The 15821-nt window shown below is 41.7% G+C and overlaps 1 protein-coding gene across 34 annotated transcripts in view; it reads right to left on the bottom strand.

The window, feature by feature from the left end:
* Brdt (bromodomain testis associated) overlaps positions 1 to 15821 on the bottom strand; it is a 58133-nt gene that overhangs the window by 7726 nt on the left and 34586 nt on the right. For 10 of the 34 annotated variants that reach the window (XM_042257783.2, XM_076546916.1, XM_076546928.1 and 7 more), the window contains 3 exons: positions 8669 to 8730; positions 7617 to 7734; positions 982 to 1094 (listed from right to left, as the gene is read on the bottom strand). In XM_042257783.2, coding sequence (XP_042113717.2) covers positions 982 to 1094; positions 7617 to 7734; positions 8669 to 8730 — 293 coding nt within the window. Of the gene's footprint in view, positions 1 to 981; positions 1095 to 2854; positions 2912 to 7616; positions 7792 to 8668; positions 8731 to 10654; positions 10897 to 15821 lie in introns of those variants that run through there. The other 24 variants (XM_076546920.1, XM_016004356.3, XM_076546908.1 and 21 more) reach the window with 7 other exon arrangements.

The following is a 15821-nucleotide window of genomic DNA, read 5'->3' as shown; positions in this document are numbered from 1 at the left end:
CTAGCATTCCAGAGGCAGAAATCCATCTGTTCAAGGATACAGCCAAGCATGGTGACTCATGCCTTTAATCCCAGAAATTGAGCCTTTAATCCCAGGGAGTGGTGGTAGAAAGCAGAAAGGTATATAAGGTGTGAGGACCAGAAACTAGAAGCATTTGGCTGGTTAAGCTTTTGGCTGATTAAGCTTTTAGGTTTTGAGCAGCACAGTTCAGCTGAGATCCATTTGGATACGAGGACACAGAGGCTTCCAGTCTGAGGAAACAAGATCAGCTGAGAAGTTGGCCAGGTGAGGTTAGCTGTGGCTTGTTCTGTTTCTCTGATCTTCCAGTGTTCACCCCAATACCTGGCTCAGGTTTGATTTTATTAACAAGAACTTTTTAAGATTCCTGCTACAGCCTAAGGTTGGAAAGGCCTTCGTGGACTCTTGACTTCAGTTGGGGAAAACAGATAATTTAAACTCAGTTACTCATCTAAGAGCAAACTAAAATAACGAGGTTGCATATGGTTTCAATGTGGTCCCCTTCTGCACATCAACAGGGGGACTGTTAGATTTTGTGCCCAGATAACAATCTTAAGCATTAAGAAACAGTGAGGCTGAGGCCTGTGCCCTGAATACTTCTAAGGAGGGAGAAGGATTCAACACCTTCATAGCTTTAAAATTAGTCTCAAATGCCTGGAACAAGACCTCATAGTTCAATTATCCCGAACACTAGAAGATAGGCTGAAAAAGATGCTGGCAGTGTGTGCTCTGAAGGTCACAGAACTCTTCCACAGACTCTTCTCACAACAGGCTGTTAATGCAAGTAAAAGACTGACTAGAGCAGGTAGGTGCTACATTTGCTTACATGCTTTTTTTTTGGCATAAGCAAAAGTTAGGTTTAGGGATCCAATCTTATTTTAGTTAGTGTTTACAAATCTTTCCTATAATTCATATTAAATCTTAAGTCATTTCAACATTTGAGAAAAATCACATAATTTTTACCTTCTGCACAGGAACATGACAGTCTGGCTCTAACATTGTGAGATTCTCAGCAGAGGTATGCACCACAGTGGGGCCATTCGAGACTTGTTTGGAATCATCTAGAAGTACACACCCTTTAGAAAGGCATAATGGAAATACTTCAGGGTGCTTATCCAGAGTTTAATTTTCTTTTTCTTTCCATGTCAGATATCACAAAAATAAAATAGTCAGATACAACATGTCTTTAATCCCAACAGTCAAGAGGCTAAGGCAGAAGAGTCATGATTCAAGGTCAGTTTGTACTACTTAGAAGATCTTGATTAAGGAAAAAGAAAATCAAATAATGAAAGACTCACACACACAGATTTCTGAAATAAATAAAATGACTAAGTTTTCACTAGGTTATGTTATAAACACTTCTCACTTGAAGGTGACCTTTGTTTTTGTTTTGGGACCATGAAGGGTGGCTGACATCATGGCTGACACACCATGATGTGGAGCAGGCCTGTTCTCATGGTATGGAGCTCTCCAGTCTGCAGACTAGCTTCAGCTCCAGAGGTAGATCTGGATCAGGCTAAGCTATCATGAAAATTCTGCCTTCTCCTTGGTGAGTAAAACACCACAGACCAGTGAAAGGCTCCAAGAAGGCGGGGCGGGGCACTCTCTAGACAGCCATGTGAGTGACACACACAGAGGACAGGACAGTACACACGTGACACCAACCTCCCCGGCAAATGTGCCCACCGGTGCGACAGTGTGGGACTGTCATGGGGTAACCAGCCGCTTTCTGATTATATCTGAGGTTTGCTTCACAGGAAGAATTCACACTGGGCAATGTAAACTTGGTTAAAAGCTCATGGCTGGAGGCATCAAGGACCACAGGGGAGAATCTACTGCTATTTTGTTAAATGGTCATATTGTCTTCTCATTATTTATGTTTACACCCAGAGATATGTGCTCTCAACCTTGGTGGGGAGATTCTCTGTGTAGTGGGCAGCAGTGCAGAGACTCAGAACTGCTCAAAGTGCTGAGAACAGCACAGAAGAGAGGGTCTGGGGGAGCACTGTGAAGGGCTGTCTTCTGGACAGGATACGGATCGTGCACTCATGAACTCACAATAGTTATCTGAACAAGACCTGCACAAGATCAAGCCCGTCAGCATTTCGGCATGCGGAATGAGGGCTCACAAGGCCCACCCCAGCTGGGGAGCTGTAGGCAGTTGACAGATGCTGGGAGAAGAGTCCTGTTGGTTTGGCAATGTGGCTGCTGCTTGCGCACGGTTGCCCCATGCTCTAGTGGATGGTCCCACACCAACCAGCATTAACCGGACTCAATAGATGACTTTTTTATTAAATAGAAGAAGAGGACACGAAGTTGGGAGGAGGCATGCAGGGAGAGGTTCAAGTGGAGTTGGAGGGGATGGGACAGCACAGATATAGCGAAATACTATAATCCAGTTTGAACTCTAATCAACTTTGATTGGTTGATCAAAAGCACAGAGAAATAAAAAACCCAAACCGTCTTTATTAACTTACTCAAACTCACACAATTCTAGTTATTCATATGCTGTGGGAACTTACATCTAAGCTGCTACCACCCCTCCATCCATCAATTAAATCACGTTTGTTTCCAAACTGAGGCTAGAGGACAGCTAGGAACAGAGAGGACATAGAAAGAACAAAACCCTGTCCAAGGAGGCCTGACTGAAGAACAGAGCTTAACTGCAGACCCTGTCCACCCCAACATGCATGCATTTTCCTAAGCCAAGAGGAACAGCAAAGTGAGGAGAGAAGCTGAAGGGCAGAACTGCATCCCGCCTCAGCTGTACCAGCTGTTCCTTAGGAGGAAGTAGAGTGTGTGCGCAAAGGGAAGACAATTCTAGGAGGATTCTCACCTTGTTGGTAAGTGGTAACAGCCTTGTCATCACTAATTAAAAAGGAAAAGGTAAAACCTGAGGACTGAGGGGCTGAAGAGAGGGACAGACTGTTAAAATCAGGGCTGTTCTTTCAGAGGGCTCAGTTCCCATCACCCACACAGTGATTTACAGCCCTCTGTAACTCTTGTTCCAGGGGATCCTTCGACCTCTTCTGTGAGCACCAGGCATGAACATGGCACACAGACAAACAGGCAAACACTCAGATACATAAAAATTAAAATAATAAAGTAGATCCCTTTTTAAAATCTGGGGATTGAACAGTGGGAATTTTGTTTTTACATCGTTTGAGCTGGTTATATGATATTTAAATAAAGATGCTCACTAGTGTTGTATAAGCATGCCTGAGGCCAGATACATATGAATTGTGCAAATAACAACAGAAGAAAACAAAGATCACCCAGAATCAACATACAGCACGTTGTTTCTTAACCTTTCCATGTCATGGCATCTAGAGAATAATGAAGGCACACGGCACACCTGAGTAAACAGGGAGGCTGTGCTGAGCACATCGTTTTCAGAGGGGCGAGCAGTACTTGTTCAGCAAGCCTGGGTGGGAAGCTCTACAGCAGAAAAGGAAGCAGCTGGAGGGCAGTGACCCAGGACACACAGCTGGTTTCCCAGCACTTGGGATGTTGAGGTAGGAGGATTGTAAGTTTGAGAATAATGTGGACTACATACAAAGCACAACCCTGTCTCAAAAGAAAACAGAAGCTAAGGATATAAATTCAGAATGTTATTAGCATCTAAAGGTAGTCACATAAAAAGGTAACTATCAGAAACATTCAGAGAGGTGGGACAATCAAGAGAACAGGGTCACAAGCCTAGGGTGATAGCAAGGGTCAAATTCTGAGAAATAATTTTTATGGAAGTTGTCACTTGACACATCAATACTATGAAAGTCCTTTCTCGAATCCTCACCTCTGTTCCATGCCTGCTACCTTGAGCCAGCCTGGGCCCATCCTGGTCCACCTGTAATTAACACAGCACAAGGGCCTGTGTGCAGCACTCAGGTCATCTGCCAAGTCTTTCATCTTCTTATTTTTCCTTCTTCCTACCACTTACTTCATTTCCCCCCACAACTGTAACATCTTATTGTCTTCCCCTCTGCTTCTCCCCTTAGCCCCCCATCCCGGCAGTTTTGCTCAGAAGACGACCATCAGCTTTCCAGTGACTGCGCTCTCACCACCAAGTCCAAAGCACTTCAGCGGCTAGGCTCTCTGTGATCTGCCCCTGGCACCTATTTATACTTATCTCTACACTCCTGTTCATCAAGCCAGAGCTTTAGTCACGTTAGGGTCAGTTTCCGAAAATCCTTTGCACGTTCTGCTTCTTTCATTTGGAATGCTCAGTCACAGAAGTCTACATACAGGGAGGTCTTTTATCTCTAGTGCACAGCTCAGAGGCCTACCAGGAAGCCTACCAGGGAGCCTACCAGGGAGCCTACCAGGGAGCCTACCAGGGAGCCTACAAGGGAGTCGACCAGGGAGTCGACCAGGCCGGCTAAGCCGTCCCGACTCCTCTTTGGTGTTGCCTTTGCCCATCTTACTTCGGCCTTATTGATTCAGCTTTTGTTACTTCCTCCATGTCTCTGGTTTACCTTTTTATGTGAATTCACGCTGATATGACAGCTCACTGTCTGTTTTTAGCAGTTGAGCAGAATTTAATGGAGATGTTTATGAGATGGGGAAAGAGTAAACTACAATGATATTTTTGTCATCTTTTTTTTTTTTTTTTTTTTTTTTTTTGGTTTTTTGAGACAGGGTTTCTCTGTGTAGCTTTGCACCTTTCCTGGAACTCGCTTTGGAGACCAGGCTGGCCTCGAACTCACAGAGATCCACCTGCCTCTGCCTCCCGAGTGCTGGGATTAAAGGCGTGCGCCACCACCGCCCGGCCTTTTGTCATCTTTTATGACAAAAATTTTCAATTTAATGAGAGAAAACTTCATTTCATATGGAGAAGATGGCAGAGAGGGTTAAAGTTAGTAATATACTATTTTTTCAATAAGAAATTGGGGGGGGAGTAGAGAGATGTCTCAGACGTTAAGAGCACTGGCTGCTCTTCCAAAGGTCCTGAGTTCAATTCCCAGCAACCACATGGTGACTCACAACCATCTGTAATGAGATCTGGTGCCCTCTTCTGGCCTGCAGTAATACATGCTGTATACATAATAAATAAATAAATCTTGAAAAAAAAAAGAAATTTAAAGAATAAAAATTGTTAACCTCTGGATGTGGTGGTGCATGCCTTTAATCCTCACACTCATGAGGCAGAGACAGGTGGATAGCTCATTGTGAGTTTGAGGCCAGCCTGAGCTACATAGTGAAGGCTTGTCTTTCAAAAGAAAATTGTTAATCATTTAAATTTAGAGTAATTTTTAGGCACAAGTTGATTTACATTGAAATTAAACTCTAGAAAAGCAAACTTCATAGTTTTACAGTTTCTGTACATTTACAATTCCCTTGGGCATACTGCCACCTACAGCTAGAAAACATTACAATACAATGCCCAGAGAAACCGCCTTAGGTACCACGTTGCCTGTAGCTGGTTTACCCTTTCTGAAGACTCCGTCACTAAAAGCTTGCCTTGTTAGAGACAAGGTGTTCTCTCCAAATGGGAATAAAAGAATATCCCGTCTGTTCTTGTTTTTCTTCCTTTTTGAGGGTGGTGCTGTTCTCACCACTGTCTACTCCAGCAGAACAGCAGCTTCTCCCTCCTCCGCTCACTTTCTACTAATCTGCCTTCAAACATTCAAGCCTTTGAGTTCAAAAAGAAAAAAGCTTTATATCTGTGAGAGGGCCCAGCCCTTCCCACTGTCCTGACTCAAGCACCTACCCAGGGCCGACTGCCTCGCAGATGTAGAAACAGCTCCTAGAATCCTACACACACTTGGAAGAGCAGTGCCCTGTGGTCAGCTGAGGCCTCTCCTGTCCCTCCACCCACCTGCATGCTCTGCAGCTAGTGGCCCAGGCGACATTGCTCCTCACGACCTTCCTCCTGCCTCATCCCCTCCTCTTCCTTTTCTTCTTTGAAGAAGTGAACATCTAGGCTTACACAGTCTCCTGCTGCAGCTCTGGGGAGGCTGGGACGACAGGCACACCACAGCATCTGGACCACTACTTTTAATTTGCTCATTTCTTTTATTGAGATTTTCTTTTCTAGAATTTTGTCTTTAGCCACTCTTCTCCTAGTTTGCACATTTTCCTCCCTTCATTCATTCTCATGGCTTCCTAAATTACATCTAATTTATCTTAACTATTAGTGGCGACACTTAAATCATATTAGACTCCTGTTAGTCCCAGACACCCATTTCTGCTTTTGATATTTCCAGTTAGACATCCAAATGAGCTCCGCCTCTGATTCTCAGCTGTTAGAACTCTGGCTTGTCATCTATCCTGATGTCTATATATTCTGCTACAAAACTGTCTTTCTAACCTAACCTTTCCATGGATGGCGTTAGTTTTAGTTGCAGCAACTTCGATTCAGACTTCTTGGTCCTAACTAGTCAGAGCATCTTCACCTCAATCCACTGTTCAGTAAGCAGCAGTCTTCTTTATAAACCTTCCTTTCTTTTCCCTGGTGCTGGACACTGAACCTCAGGCTCATGCATGCTAGGCAAGTGCTCTGCCAACGCACGTTTCTCTTAAGAGTTCCTTGTTTCGTAAAAATAAAAAGCCTAAATTCTTTTTGTAAAATTTATTTATTTACGTATTTTTTTAAAGGTATGAGTGCTCTGTCTGCATGTATGCCTGAACGCCAGAAGAGGGCACCAGATCCCATTATAGATGGTTGTGAGGCACTATGTGGTTGATGGGAATTGAACTCAGGACCTTTGGAAGAACAGCCTGTGCTCTTAACCACTGAGCCATCTCTCCAGCCCAAGTCCAAATGCTATGACAGTCTGAGACTGTGACTTAGACCATGTCTTCTTTCTGTGGTCTAAGCATTTTAATGTGTTATCTCTAGGATGGGACACAGGGCTCTACCCTGGGGACTCTGCTCGTCCTTTGGACACACTTGGCCCTGCCTCACCTGGCCCACCAGTCTGTCTTCCTCCTTCTCTCTTGTTTATGGTTTATTTAGGGTTTGTGGGTTTTTTTTTATTGTTGTTATTTGTACTGGGAATTGAACCAGGGGCCTCATATATGCTAACCATATGGTCTTCCACTGAGCTACAAGCCTAGTCCCTGGTTTATTTTTTTCTCTGATCTCCATTTCTTTCCCCACAAGGATGGCTATAACATGATTAAAGACAAAACAGAATGGAGCCTCACACTGGAAGCAACAAGAGAATCAAACCCCTGTGTTTCTCCTAATCTGGAGTTCAAGGTCATCCCTGGGTGCACAGTGAGTACAAGGAGAGTCTGGAGCATATGGAGAGTTTGTGACTCTGCCTCAAAAAGAAAAACAGAAAACCTACGATGTTTTCCCTACACCACTGTAGCTTATCTTCTCCACATAGGTGTTAGAACACCATTCACCAAGGTAGTAAAATATGGTGCTAAGCTTGGGTAGTGAAGAGGTTTTCATCATCTATATACCCAAGCAAATTGACTATAAATTATATAAACATAGTGAGTGCTTATGTATATAAACCAGACAGTTTCTAACAGCACTTCAGTGACTAGTTCAGCCTGGACCTGACTCATTCAGTGTTTCTCAGATGTGTAACATTGGCAATGTCCTTAGTGTTCTCACATGTGGCCTCACTTGTGTTTCTTACCTGAAAGAGGCCAAGTCTGCACAGATGCAATGTTCTCCGTGATCTGCAGATGTTCTGACCCATGGTAGCCATGCACCTGCTGGGATTGCTTCCATGGTGCTCCACATGGCGCTGTAGTCTGCTGAGCAAAGGGAGGTTCAGCAGAGGCTACGTCTTGCACAGAAGATTGTATCTGCTAGACAAAGGTCAAGTTATCCTTCAGAGTCCTTACCACACAAGAGCAAAACTAAGAGAACTGGACCATAAGAGGTAAGCAACAGACTCATGATGCTTGAATCACACCTTTTGATAACACATTACTTAAGTCACACAGACCTGTTTGAGAAGATCCTGTAATGAGGAAACCACGGTTTAGGAAGTTTAAATAGTTTCCCTGATGTCTATGATCTTAGATCTTCAGAATCCTGAGGGATCATCTCCTAGTTTTGTTTAGAGATTCTGCACAGGACTCTGCACACCCTTTTTATGCACCAAGACACTAGGATTCCTCTGTATCCACAATCTTGAGGGTGAGCTAGAGTTTCTAGAACTTATTCTATTTAATTGTTTGACATATAAGTTACTATAAGAAGGAGGAAGACAAGTCATTTCTATAGTCAACATCTTTTTTTTTTTTTTTTTTTTTTTTGGTTTTTCAAGACAGGGTTTCTCTGTGTAGCTTTGCGCCTTTCCTGGAGCTCACTTGGTAGCCCAGGCTGGCCTCGAACTCACAGAGATCCGCCTGGCTCTGCCTCCCAAGTGCTAGGATTAAAGGCGTGCGCCACCACCGCCCGGCTAGTCAACATCTTTTAAGAAGACGTCTTTTAACACCTAGTTGATGAGCTGAGAACAGTGACTTTTTTAATGTAAAAAAAAATGTGGTCTTTTTCTTTTTGAGTCTCTGCTCAGACAAGCCCAGACCTGTGGTCCTCCTCCCTCTGCTTCCTCTGTGCTGACACCATTCATGGGCACCACCACAACCAGACTCCCCAGTGTTTAAAGAAGGTTACTACTGCACAGCCATTACAGCACCGATATTGTTCTCAATGCTGACACTGAAAGAGTCCGCTTACCTTTATATTCTCTTTTGGAGGCAAATCATTCTGTTTTACGCCAGTAAATTTAGGAAATGTTTCTGAAAATGTATATAGATAATTATTTCAATATTTGTAGGCTTAAAAACTACCAATTTACAACTTTTCATCATATTAGAAATGAAGTAGCATGAAACTGAGAACCCACCAAAGGGACTCAGTCCTGGTCACAGGACTCAGTCAAAGGACTCAGCCTTGGTCACAGGATGTCAGTCAAAGAGCACAGCTTTCAGGTGGACAGAAGACCAAATTCAGGAGCTCTGTTATAAAGTGACTATGGCTGACAATATGTTGCATACTTGAAAAATGCTAACACAGCAGATTTTAAGTATTTTCAACACAGAAAATATGTAGTGGCAGATGTGTTCATGTTATTGATTGAATTGTTCTAAGATGCATGCATATATCAAAAACATGTCAGACACCCTAAATATATGTTCTTGTTTTTTTTTAAGATTTATTTATTGTCTATGGTGCTCTATCTGCATGTACAACTGTATGCCAGAAAAAGGCATCAGATCCCCTTATAGAGAGCTATGAGAGCCATGTGGTTGCTGGGAATTGAACTCAGAACCTCTGGAAGAGCTGCCAATGCTTTTAACCGCTGAGCCATCTCTCCAGCCCCATTATTATTGTTTTTCAAGGAAAGAAATAAAGTAAAACTTTTGGGGCTCATGAAAAAAAAGAAAGGTCTCACTTCAAAAGAATGCCTTTACTACCAATCTCTTATACCAAGAAATTCTTATAGTCACAGATTTTTTTTTTGTTTGTTTGTTTGTTTTTTCGAGACAGGGTTTCTCTGCGTAGCTTAGGCCTTTCCTGGAGCTCACTTGGTAGCCCAGGCTGGCCTCGAACTCACAGAGATCCGCCTGGCTCTGCCTCCCGAGTGCTGGGATTAAAGGCGTGCGCCACCACTGCCAGGCTAGTCACAGATTTTGACCTATTTAAATCAGGCCACTTTAGTTTGAACGGGAAAAGATATTCCCCCCAATCTTCTTTGCTCATGATGGAATAAACACTCGTTTAGAAATTCCACTTTGGATTACATTCAGGAAAAAAATCAACAGTGCTCCTTCAGTGTAAGGAACTTACGTGAGAATTTAAAAAGAAAGTTAAAAACAGAGCTCAGTTTTCAGACAGTAGTACCAATTATACCAGCTAAGAAGCCATAACAGGTCTTAGTTATAATCATTGAGAACATACCACAAGAGAAACAAGAGTTACTTATTTATGTGCAAGGATACAGAGGATGAATTTATTATAAGTGAAGTATCCTATACTCCTGCTAAACTCAAAGATCCATCTAATTAATAACCCTTTACTTGAAAACTACTTGGCAGTTTCTACTAGATAGTAACAAATAAGTTGTCTTTTTTGTTTGTTTTTGAGACAGTGTCTCATCTAGCCCAGGATGGCCTCAAACTCACTCTGTAGCTGAGAATGACCTTGAATTACTCCTCCTCCTGCCTCTACCTCTCAAGTACTAGGACAGCAGATGAATATCATCACATCTAGTTTGTGTGATGCTGGGGATGGTACCCAGCCAGGGCTGCGTGCATGCTTCTAAGGTAAGTCCTCCATCACCTACAGCCTCCAGGGAACCAATGGGTTCATAGGGCCTCCTTGCCCTACAAATATCTATTCAGCTGGCGATGGCAGTAGAAATAAATATAAAAATCTTTCTGCCTGTCATGGTGTGGCAAGGTTTCTTTTTGTTTATTGTACAATGGACTGTGGTGCCATTCTCCCTGGCACAAGCCTCTGCCATGTGGTAAAGCAGCAGACTGGAGGTTACTACCTCGATCCATCACTCCAAGTCAGCCATCACGAACCACCTGAATGGTGTCTGGTTCAAGCCCAAGGGTACCAAGGCTGATCAACACCAAATATTATTCAAACTTAAAACATTCTAATTTAATAGTTACCTTCTGCCTCCTGAAATGCCATCAGTTTCCACTGGATGTGTTACTGTTCTTTCCTCTCTTAAAATATTTGATGCTGGACACTGTTAAAATTTCTAAATGGCACTCAAAGCCATGCTTTAATTTAAAGAATTCAAGTATTTAAAATGATACGAGCCAGTATCACTCAGCCAAGATTGATTTTAGTGTTGGGATTGGGTAGAGGGGTGACGGGGAGAGACTGAACACACTGAGGTTAGAGAGATCCAGGGTCCTTCACACTTAAAGAAGAAACTACAGTTTCAGCTTGAACAAAAAACAAAAACACATTTCATTAATATAGTAATACACATATCTATTAATCTTACTTATTCAAACATGCACCTAAACTACAATGTCCTACAATGTAGACACCTTAGTGAAATAAGAATATGACATGGCACATTGGTGTCTTGCAAAGAAAAACTTAAGAATATCTCCTTTGTTTTATGACATATAAAACTAACATTTAGGCTTATAAAAATTAGTACCTCAAGATCTGGAGACACTAGCAAAAGGCAAAGAACTTTAAATAGAAATTCCAAAATTACCTAGTACATATAGTACATTCAACACTATACTACAGCATCTTTAATATTTAAATGCATTACAGGATATAACAGGTGAATAATAAGAGCCACTGCTCAGTGCTTTGCTTCTCATTCTCATCTTAAGTAACTGCCTCCCAGAAACATGGTGGATAGAAATGCATATACGCACATTTTTGCTATTAAGCTTAACATTGTATTTCAATTAGTAATAATGATCTACCAGATTTGAGAAACATAGATTAAGATGACAATAATTATGACCACATATCTATTAACAACAAATTTCTCTGGGGTTTCTAAACAATATACACAATGCCTATATTAAGACACACTTATTGAGTAATGTACATGAACCACAAATCAATGCATATGATGTATGTTGTGTTTGAATTTCACATCTCTCAAAAACCTAAATTAAAATTTTGATTATAAAGTTTTTATTCTGAACTACACAGTAAACTTACTAGAGTTAAAATAAAATAGCTGGAATTGGTAGAGAGTTGGTTAACAGGTTCACTCAGTACCTAGTCACCTATGAAAGCCCTGAAGTCTATGCTCAAGAGACACCAACGTCACCAGTGGGCTGGTTTGGAATAAAATCCCAAAAGGTTGAATATGAATTCAAAACTACAATGCAAAACATGAACATGATGTCACACACACAAGAAGTAATTACCAAAATGTATGAGATTAGAGAAACCACGTCCCACTCTAACAGTCCACGGAAGTGGCTGCACTGTTTGTGTGGCAGCTTCGTCGGCGTCTACAGGGACAGCAGCGGGCCCTGAGGTATGGGAGGATCTGTCCAAAGGTATTGCCCAGACCACACTCTACGGTTTACAAACCCCACAACTGGTCCTGCAGAAGCAATTCGGTCTCTTTAAGAACCTTTGGCTATTTCCCTTGTAGTGTTTCCGTAACATTAAATAAACCAGTCATAAAAACTTGCTCCTTTTACAACGAGTCTTTCAACTTGTGTAGAAGAGGGGCAGCCACAGAAGAGGTATTCTCAAACAGGACAGGACCTTAGAAGCCTTGACATTTAGTTATTTCTTGTGAATGACTATTTGCCAGTATTTTACATATGTGTGACATGTGAGCCTGGTGCCTGCATAGGCCAGAAGAGGACATCAGATCCTCTGGAATTACAGATGGTTGTGAGCCACACGTGGGTCCTGGGAACTGAACCCAGGTCCTCGGAAAGAGCAGCCACTGCTCTAAACTGCTGAGTCATTACTGTAGCTGTACCACCCCAACCCGGTATATTTTTAAGACTATGCATACCTGTTTCCCTTGTCCATTCCAATTCAGATTCAGACACAGTATTATCAAAAGCTTACAGGCCTTTCATTCTAACACTGCCATGATTGAGAAGTACTATTACAGATAATATATTTATCTGGGAAGACATAGCTTGTGTAGAAAAAATAGAAAATGCACAGGACAGAAATGATTATTGCAAGGTCCAACTTCAATATAGACCTCAGTGTATGAATCTATTTTTATTTTATTGTACCAAGCCTGCATCCTTGGCTTTTATCTTTCTATACCCTTCTAGTCCTTTAAATCAAAAGACTTTAATTGAGAGAAATACAATCATATTCTTTGTGCTTCTGCAGAAAACCTCAATGGCAGTGAAGTGATAAATTACATTATTCCTACTTTGAAATCACTGACAAAAGATAGAACTAATGTTATTACTATGGAGTTGCTTTGTGTTAACTGTATATCAATCACATTAAACATGGTTCAAACATTCTACTTTACACTAAGAATTTGAGCTTACGCTTACACAGTTTCTTGGATTGTTTTCTATATGGTTCCAAACAGAAGCACTAGTGTTTTATTTATTTTTGTTTAACTTTTGAGCCAGGGTCTCATGCAGTTCGAAGGGGCCCAGCACCCTGAGTTCTGGCACTCCTGCCCTTCACAACCCAGCCTGGCCGAAGTGGTCAAGGAGCTCAGCCATAGGACTGTTTGTCTCAATAATTTGATGAAGTCACAGGACAAAGGCAACTAACTATATTCCTCTTTATCATGTCACTCAAACAGCTTGCTGAGTCTCAGAACTGCTGTAACAGCTCCCACAAGAGCACCAATGCAGACAGCGCAGGCTGTGCAGGACAAGAGCACCAATGCAGACAGCGCAGGCTGTGCAGGACAAGAGCACCAATGCAGACAGCGCAGGCTGTGCAGGACAAGAGCACCAATGCAGACGACAGCGCAGGCTGTGCAGGACTGACTTGACTTTCAAGCCTCATCTGTGTCTTGAATCTGACACTTCGACAGATACGAAACATAAATTTAAAGGGTTTATATTTATACCGATGTTTAATAAATGTTCTTGATTTATCTGTACATGACGGTTTGCAGATGCTGATGTCAGTCAAAAAGAAAATGTAAATGATCAAATCACATTGTAATGAAGAACTACCTTTGGCCCACAGGTTCTCAAGTTTATTTTAGAAGGATTTAAGACTTCTTTAGCAAGTCTTATCTTGAAACAGATTTAATATCTTGCTTGAAATGATAATTAAATTACTCTCCTAGATTTTTCAACAGACATTTCTTAGAAATCTGTACTCTACTGTGTAATTAATTAGTCCTGCTTAACCAAGTAAGAAATGAGTATGTTTTTAAAAAATGTACAAACTGAAGTCATAATAATGGGCAGTAGCTCTTTGGGTGATTCAGAACAAACAGCTTTAAAGCTACTTATAACACTCATGTGGTTTTCAATATTACCTGTGTTGGTTAGTTTTATGTTAATCTGACCCAAGCTACAGTCACCTGAGAGGAGGGAGCCTCAACTGAGAAAATAAATAACCCTCATAAGACTGGGATTAGGCAGACCTGGAGAGTATTTTCTTAATTAGTAATTGATGAGGGAGGGCCCAGCCCATTGTGGGTGAGGCCATCTCTGGGCTGCTAGTCCTGGGTTCTATAAGAAAGCAGGCTGAGCAAGCCATGGGGAGCAAGACAGTAAGCAGCACCCCTCCATGGTCTCTGCATCAGCTCCTGCCTCCAGGTTCCTGCCCTGTTTGAGTTCCTGTCCTGACTTCTTTTAATGATGGACTATGATGTGGAGGTGTAAGCTGAATAAACCCTTTCCTCCCCAAGCTGCTTTGGTTATGGTGTCTCATCACAGCAACAGAAACCCTAACTAGGACATTCATTACCTTTAAAATGTCTGCCACGCCTAAACAGCATTCTACTGCTGAGGAGCAAACCCACAGGGCAGCAAGAACAGGAACTTGGAATCAGAAGAGGAATTGGACCTGACCCAGACACCTAAAGTCCTAAAAACTATGACTAACTACAGGAAACAAAACAAAATTGCCTATAGTCAAGTGTCTGAAATAACCTAAGAAGAAACTGCCACAGCCTTGAGCCCATTGATACCCTGCCGTGGAGGGGAAGGAGCTGTGGGGCCCTGCCTTTCACTGGGAAGAGACTTTTCCTCAGGGGTAATCACCAGTAAGGGACTCATGCTTTTTTTTTTTTTTTTGAGGGTAAACTTTCACCCTCAATGACACTCAGTGGGACACACACACTCGAACACAAACTCACTGGGAGGAACACTCGCACACGCATGCACACACAGGGGAACACACACACACTCATGCACACACTCATGCACACGCACACATGGAAGGGACAGTTGGGAAGAGGAGCAGGAGAGGGACACAAGAAAGTGGTGGTGAGTATAATCAAAATATACACATGCATGAAAATGTCATAATAAACCCATTATGAAGTATAATTAACATATGCTAATAAAATTTTAAAAATCCAGTATGACAAGTATTAAAAGGTAGATAAATTAAAAAGTAAGGATTAGCTTAATAAGAAAAGTATGCATGCCACCATACTTTGCCACCTTCAGCAAAGCTGCTTCTGTGACCGAGACTCTCGGGATCAGGACATTCAACGGTAACCATTCTAAACAAACCATATAAAACCTTACTGATATTGTCAGGTAATTTTTTTTGAGACAAGGTCTCATTACTAGTCCATGCTGGCCTTAAACTCAGCACTCCTGCCTCAGCGTCCTGAGTGCTGGGATTACAAGTGTGTGCCACTGTGCCTGGCTTGACTTTTATTAGATGTTTTGTTAATACACCTGACTTTTACCTTTGGGGAGGTAAAAAACCTATTTCCACCAAACAATGAAAGTTGGCATGTTTGCCATCTAGTGTTTGAGACGGCTACCTCAATCAAGAACAGAGGTGCTTTGATTATTTTTACAAAAACATTGCATTAATGTGGTCTGCCTTATTTTTTTCTCTACAATTTACAACCCTGCTAAAAAAAATTTTATTGTTATTCTCTGGGAAGTAAAAATGTTTTTAGTTTACACACTAGCAATTAAGAAGCCTTATGCCATTTTAAAATATTTAGTATCAGCATTAAATATTCATATTAGTATTAAAGTATTAAAAGATTCTATTCTTAATTTGCTTATTGAAAGCAAAGATGTAATTTCTTCCCACTTTAGACTTTGCAATTTATAATACACTTAAACAGGGTGTTCCCTCAATAAAGTGGATAGACTGTATATTCAAAAATAATTAAAATTTCAAGAGCCAGGTGTAGCAACACATGCCTGTGACCCCAGCACCCAGGAGGCTGTTAGAGGAG

The sequence above is a fragment of the Peromyscus maniculatus genome, chromosome 10 (assembly GCF_049852395.1).
Source record: "Peromyscus maniculatus bairdii isolate BWxNUB_F1_BW_parent chromosome 10, HU_Pman_BW_mat_3.1, whole genome shotgun sequence".
Lineage (NCBI taxonomy): Eukaryota > Metazoa > Chordata > Mammalia > Rodentia > Cricetidae > Peromyscus > Peromyscus maniculatus.
Note: the sequence above shows the minus strand (reverse complement) of the source record. Positions and strands in the feature narration are given on the sequence as shown.